At 41.9% G+C, this 7,713-nt stretch overlaps 1 protein-coding gene across 1 annotated transcript; it reads right to left on the bottom strand.

The window, feature by feature from the left end:
* Positions 1 to 1,570: 1,570 nt before the first annotated feature.
* On the bottom strand, positions 1,571 to 2,536 carry LOC109156641. The gene has a single exon (XM_019304493.1). The coding sequence runs from the start codon at positions 2,534 to 2,536 to the stop codon at positions 1,571 to 1,573; it is 966 nt and encodes a 321-aa protein (XP_019160038.1).
* Positions 2,537 to 7,713: the final 5,177 nt, after the last annotated feature.

Below are 7,713 nucleotides of genomic sequence, written 5' to 3'. Positions count from 1 at the left end.
AAGGTGGCAACCTTATTTCCTAAGTTGCAACTTTGATGACTTTGATCCTACTCCTAAGTACCGTGGTCCTTGAGTTTCTGAACCTTAAAACCCTTCACTCTAATCTTTTCCGTTGAACCGAATCTCTTCTTAGCCTTCTTTCCCCTGAGTTACCTTTCTCCTTTGTTACCGTTCCTGTTTTGAACATTTCATCCGGACCGAAGTTTTGAGGTTTCAAGCATTGAATTGTAGAGAGTTGGAAGTGGTGTGCTAATGCAGGTGTTAAGTTGGTAGCCTTCATCAAGTTAGCCCAAGAGTCGGAGGGAAGGACATCCAACTCGTGTTTTGGATCTAGCAACTGTAGCCTTTGTCGGAAGTGACGGATCGAGTTCAAGCAGATGCCGAGCTCAAGTTGTGTAGTGTGAGTATCTTGTTTCCTTGGTTAAAGAGGTTAGCGGAGATCAGTTGAAGATGCAACCCTGGTCCTGTGATCCCGAGTGATCTAGCTTAGGGTTCTTGAAGAGAACATCAGAGAAAACAAACACACAGAACGAACACTCATAATGTTTACCCAGTTCGATACGGTGTGTATCTACGTCTGGGGGATGATCACATAGGCGTCCAATCCACTAAATCATAATCCAATGTACAAAGGTAGATATACAATAATCTTACCCAAGTGCCCCACACAAGGTACAAACCCAGTCTACACAGGTTTAGTGGATTGTTGAAGATGGAGAGCCATGCATACAGAAGTCCAATGAAATCCCTTCACTTGGAGAGCCCACTCTGATGCAGTATACTTCAGTGACGCTCTATAAGGTTGTTCCCACAACAGTGTGATCTTAGTGTCCTTTCGTTTAAGTAGCAGTAACTCTTCTCAAGTTCATCATCTTAATCACCGTGAACATGTTGTATTGAGAAGGTGCATGACAATAAAAGATCTAGTCTCATAAAGCTGATATCGAGTGTTTCTTCTTCTTATTCGGCGTAACCCTAGTTCCCTTCAAGAACTGGTACTTATAGATCCTTCAATAAACACTCTCCATAGATGTCTTTGATTGTAGAAGGTAGGACTATAAAAGAGGAATGTAATCTTAGCAGACTAGGTCCATTACCTTCTTTGAAGATACGCTGATCGTCTTTCCATACTGGGCTGATAATACCGCGTGAGACTCTTAAGGAAACAGCTTCCCTACGTCAGATCTTCAGTGTCAGTTCTTCTGTTGTTGCTTCTGATTGATCAGATATCTGTAGAGCCAACCGGACAAACTCTAAACCTATCTTAGTATGCCATAATAATATTGCCAATTATACTATGGGGTTTTTTAACATAAAAACACTAACAAACTCCCCCTTTGGCTATTATTTGGCAAAACAACTCAACTATATATAAAAAACTAAGATAGGTTATTAAAAGAAGCAACCCATGTGTCCAAACTGATTACAAAAAGAACATAAGATCCAAAGCAGTCTAAAATCAAAAACATCATCAAAACATAACGCCCAGACAGGGCCAGAAGGTACTCGATCACAAAAAACTCCCCCTGAGTTCATACTACTCCCCCTTTTTGCCAATGGTAGCCAAAGATCAAGCATTTGAGGGAGAGTCACAGTCAGACTTTATGGGATCCACAGCAGCAGCAGCAGTTTCAGTCAGGCTCATACGGAGAAGAACAGTAGCTAGCTCAGTGCGCGCCCCTGTCAGTTGCTTGGCAATGATACCGTGCACTGTCTCAAGATCAGCAACTCGCGCCTTCAATTGTTCGGAAAGCTTCACATCTTCAGCATGAGGAGACTCATCATTCACAGCATTAGGTTCCGAATTGGATGGGGTAGTCACAGGAACGACATCCTTAATATGATCTCCAGAAAGAAGGCGTTTATCAACAGTATAGAGCAGCGTCGGACTAATCACTTCACTGGGCATAGGCTTAAGACCCTGAGAGGTAAGGATGCCAAAAATCAGATTTGGAAACGGTAGTCTTACCTTCTGTTCCCGGGGATGAATCAAAGTTAGAACATGATAATAAATCCATTTGCCCAGATCAAACTGCATCTTAGTTCCAATTCTAAATAAGAACCCTGCCAGAAGCTTGCCAACTGTGTTGAAATGAGCTGATGGAAGCCAGTTGTGCAGAGCCATGCGATGTAGGATGACATATCTAGACGTGAGATGCGAGCTCAGCAAATAGTCCTTATCTCCTGTAGGCCAAGATGTAGTCTGTCCACCGGTAAGTGTTTTGGCCACCAAGTCCCATTCAATAATAGCTTCTTCTTGCACTGCAGGCAAGCCATAGTACTTATTTATCACATCTGGCCCAGAATCATACCACTTCCCTCTGATGAAGATCTGCATCGGTCGTGGCCCTGTGAGACTGTCAATCTCATCACTGAGATTGCAATAGAATTCATATGTGAGCAACTTGGAGTAAGGACAAACATCTGTAACAGTTTTCAAAAGACCAACTTCATTCAGCAAGGGCAGAATGTCACAAACGGAATTCAGTTGATTCTCATCCACAGTTCTTTCAACAATAAGCTCCCTTCTGACCATAGTGGCCCATTTGGTCTGTGCAGCAGGGGATATAAACTAAGGTTTGTAAACAGTTGTGTCAAAACCTTCAACAGGTCGAACCTCCGGAGTTACACTTCGACCTCTTGACCTTGTGGACGGTTTCCCTTTTCTGACAGAGGGGGCTGGTGCAGATGTAGCTTGAGCAGCAGTAGTTCCATGTTGCTTGACAGAAGAACGCAGAGTCTTGAACACTTGGTGGATAGGTGAGTCTCCTTCAGGCTTAACCGTCTCACTCGACTTTCTCTTTTTCACAGGCTGATCCACATCAGCATTATCAGCACTGGTTTCAGCAAGAACCTTTGTTGGAACATTCTTCCTTTTCGTCCGTCTTGTTTCTCTGGTTGGGGATTGGACTGGTGTCACAGAGTGGCTAGAATCAGAAACATTTGCAGACGAGCTCCCAACAATATTCGGTATCTCTCGAATTTTGAAATTCGTGGAGTCAGGATGTGCAGTTGCCTCAACAGTAGGAGCAGCAGGTGAAGGTGCTTGGGATCCATACACCTCAGCCAGTATCTTATCATCTTCGCTGGAGGATTCGGAAGGATGTATCACTCGATAAGGTTGAGGGATTGAAGCAGACGGTAGCCCAGCAAAATGTCGCACATGTTCCAGGCTCTCTCCTAAAGATGTTGCAGTGTAAACAGGGATTCCACCTGTTTTCTCAGACTTGTGGGGACTTGATAAATCAGCAGAGTCAACCGTTGCAGGTAAGGCAGGAGGATCAACAGCAGGGCAAGATCCTTTAGAGACATTAACAGTCTCAGGCGGAGGCAGAGCAATATTCTCAGAAGCATAAACAACTAGACTTAGTGGATTTGGCTCATCAGAGGACTTTGTTTTCTCATCAGACACATGCAACGTATCAGATTTTTCACCAGCAAGATCAATCATAGGCAAAGATAGAGGATCAACATTCACAGGGGACTTCTCGGAATCCAAAGCAGATAGATTTTCAGGCATAACAGACACAGACGATGGAATAGAAGAATCAACAGGTCTATCAGGAGAAATTTCAATAGGGGTTTCAGAATCATTTACCCGTTGTCGAAGAATCTCCTGTCTGTGTGTTGCTTCTCTCTGAGCAGCTTCGAGATACAGAGCTTGGGACTCCTCTCGTCGTCGAGCAACTTCTTCAGATTCTAGGGCACGCTGAGCAAACAATTGCAGGAATGCCCCAGCCCGATTTCCATCAGCGGGTTCTGGAATAGACACTGGAGAGACTTCATCATTGGCTTCGGCAACCATCACAAGTAGTTCAGTCACATCATCTGCCGACCATTCAGCATAAAATTCTGGGTAGTTAGTCATAACAGTCACCAGAATCTCGTCTCGAAGCAGAGGATCAAGCTTGAGCTTCTTCTTCATAGCCAACTGTAGAAGCGTCTGAATATGTTTCAAGGCTGTCGCCGGAGAAAGTACCTTCCTTCCGAGCTTGATGATAATGTTTCTCACGGGATCCGCTATAGAGGATAATGCGTAAAGAGAAGGACAAATCTCTGAGAACAAATATGCAAGAGTAATTGAGAGATAAGAGCTGAGATGATTTCTTTCTTCTTGACCCGGTAACAAACAGCCTTAAGAATAATGAACCCTAGTCAATGCGGCTTGTCAAATACCATGCAGATGTGATTGATTGACACAACGGTATAGCTTCTTTTTAGGAAGGAAACAAATCCCAAGGAAATTTGAATTTTGAAAAGATATTAAGATCTTTAAAGATATCTTCTGAGAAGAATAAGCTTAGATAATCTTCTTGACATACAAAGAGAGGAGTCTTTAAGGAAAGTCAAAGTCATAGCACTGACCCGTAATAAACCAACTCCTCTCTAACGGACCAACTGCTTTAGTCAGTCAATTCTGCAAATTCCCAGAGCAGATCTGAGAATTTCAAAACGATTAGCATCCAGTGGCTTAGTCAGAATGTCCGCCAGTTGTTTGTCAGTCTGAATGTATTCCAACTCAACTTCCTTGGATTCAACCAGGACTCTGATGTAGTGATGCCTGATGTCAATATGCTTCGTTCTGGAATGTTGAACAGGATTCTTGGAGATGTTAATAGCACTGACATTGTCACAAAAGAGTGTCATTGTTACTTGTGTAAGACCATAATCCATAAACATCTGTTTCATCCAAACCAACTGAGTACAGCAACCACCTGCGGCAATGTATTCTGCCTCTGCAGTGCTTAGTGAGATAGAGTTCTGTTTCTTACTTAACCATGATACTAAGTTCTTTCCAACAAAGAAGCATTCTCCAGAAGTACTTTTCTGATCATCAATATTCCCTGCCCAATCAGCATCACAATATGCAACCAGATTCAGTTCACTGTCCTTGGAATACCAGAGTCCATACTGTATCGTTCCTTTCACGTATTTCAGAATGCGTTTTGCAGCTATCCGATGTGATTCCTTTGGGTCAGATTGATACCTTGCACAAATTCCAACACTGAACATTATGTCTGGTCGACTGGCTGTTAGATATAATAGACTGCCTATCAAGCTACGATAGACTGTGTTATCCACTAATATACCAGTTTCATCTTTCGATACTTTTGTAGAAGTGGAGATAGGTGTTCTGGATGGTTTACATGATTCCAGATCAAACTTTTTAACAAGATTCTTCGCATACTTCTCTTGTGAAATAAAGTATCCTTCAGAACTTTGCTTGACTTGTAGACCTAGGAAATATGTCAGTTGACCAACCATCGACATTTCAAACTCTTCCTCCATGACTTTTACCAACTCATCAGTGTATTTCTGCAAGGTTGATCCAAACACAATGTCATCAACATAGATTTGAGCTATGGTTACATGACTTCCAGTCGTTTTGACAAACAGAGTTTTGTCAACACTTCCGCGTTTATACCCGTGCTGGAGCAAATACTGTGTCAGACGTTCATACCAGGCCCGTGGGGCTTGTTTAAGGCCATAGAGAGCTTTTCGAAGCTTATAGACATAAGAAAGACATTCTGGATCTTCAAAACCTTTTGGTTGAGCCACATAGATATCTTCATGGAGATACCCATTCAGAAACGCTGTCTTGACATCCATCTGATATAATGTAAATCCCAAAATGCATGCGACAGCCAGCAAGATTCTGATTGACTCGAGTCTAGCTACAGGAGCAAAAGTCTCGTCATAGTCAATCCCTTCAATCTGTGTATAACCTTGAGCCACCAACCGAGCTTTGTTTCTGGCTATATTCCCTGCTTCATCAGTTTTATTTTTAAAGATCCACTTTGTTCCTATTACGTTAACAGCATCAGGTCTTGGTACAAGATTCCAGACATGATTCCGCTCAAACTGATGTAGCTCCTCCTGCATTGCATTGATCTACAGATCATCCTATAGAGCTTCTTTGACATTTTTGGGTTCTATCTTTGAGGTATAGCAGTAAGATCCAGATATTTCTGTCAGATTATTTCTTATTCTGCTCCTGGTTTTCATTCCATCTGAAGGATCTCCAATAATGTTATCTGATGGATGGTTTTTCTGAGTTCTGGTGGGTTTATCAACATCATTCATGAGATTTATCTCTTGTTCCGAACTTTCTTGATCTTCATCAGACGATTCTTGTGGTTTGAGTTGACAGTTGAGTCTACTGGTTCTTCTGGATTGTCATCGACAACCACATTTGTTGACTCCATCACAGACCGAGTCTTCTTGTTGTAGACTCTGTAGGCACGACTGTTCGGAGAGTATCCAAGAAAGATGCTCTCATCACTTTTGGGTTCGAACTTCCCTCTTTGTTCTCTGTCAGCCAACACATAGCACTTTGTCCCAAACACATGAAAGTATTTCAGATTTGGCTTCTTTCCCTTCCAGATCTCATATGGAGTTTTCGTCGTTCCTGGTCTAAGATAGACCCTATTGATAGTATGACACGCTGTGTGAACTGCTTCAGCCCAGAAACGTTGTGGCAGATGTGAGGCATGTAGCATAACTCTAGCCATTTCCTGTAACGTTCGATTCTTTCTTTCCACTACTCCATTCTGTTGAACAGTTCTAGGAGCTGAGAACTCATGTGAGATACCATGCTCGGAGCAGAAGTCGGAATATAGTGAGTTCTCAAATTCCTTTCCATGATCACTCCTCAATCTCTGAATTTTTATAATAGACTCATCCTTTTCCTTCTGAACTCTTATGCACAGAGTCTTAAAGGTCTTGAAAGCTTCTGTCTTTTCTCTCAGAAAGTATACCCAGCTGTATCTAGAGAAATCGTCTACACACACAAATATATATTTCTTTCCTCCAATGCTTTCAGTCTGTGTTGGCCCCATGAGATCTATATGGACAAGATCTAGACATTTCTCAGTGGTGATACCTCTTACTGCTTTGTGAGGAGTTCTGATTTGTTTCCCAATAGCACATGCACCACAAATTTTCTCTGGATCAATTTTGATCTTCGGTACACCTTTTACTACTTCCAGTTTTATCAACTTATCCATATCTCTGAAATTTATGTGACCCAGTCTTCTATGCCAGAGTTTTGATTCATCAGATTTTGATTGGTAACAAGCAGTTTCATTTGTCAAAACATAACAGTTGTCTGAAGACCGAGTTCCTTCCATGACAAGTTGATTTGCTTTGTTACTCACTCTGCAGCAGTTACGATCGAAGCATACATTCCAATTTTGATCACATAACTGACTGATGCTAATAAGATTCGCTTTCAACCCACTGACTAGCAGAACTTCTTCTAATTGAGGTAAACCTGGAACATTTAGGACACCTTTCCCAACGATTTTACCCTTTTGTCCATCTCCAAATGTTACAGCTCCACTGCTAGGCTGAATAGTCATCAGACATTTGATGTTTCCTGTCATATGTCTGGAACAACCACTGTCGAAATACCATCTAGCACCAGTTGTAGATGCAGTCAGAACAATGGTGGGATAGCAGATAACTTCTGACTTTCTGACCCAAACCTGTCTAGTGAAAGGTGTAATAGTCTTATTATGATATTTTTCCTTTGATCTCTGTAGAAAAAATAGCACTCAGGACGTGTATGACCTTTTATGTGACAGTAGTGACAAATGGGAGTATAATATCTAACTTTGACAATCTTATTTTTGAACCTCGAATAATGAGATTGATAAGTTGATCTGTCCAGGTCAGTGTTAGTACCGTATCTCCTTTCCTTGGTTTGTACTG

Source organism: Ipomoea nil, unplaced genomic scaffold (assembly GCF_001879475.1).
Source record: "Ipomoea nil cultivar Tokyo-kokei standard unplaced genomic scaffold, Asagao_1.1 scaffold2749, whole genome shotgun sequence".
Lineage (NCBI taxonomy): Eukaryota > Viridiplantae > Streptophyta > Magnoliopsida > Solanales > Convolvulaceae > Ipomoea > Ipomoea nil.
Note: the sequence above shows the minus strand (reverse complement) of the source record. Positions and strands in the feature narration are given on the sequence as shown.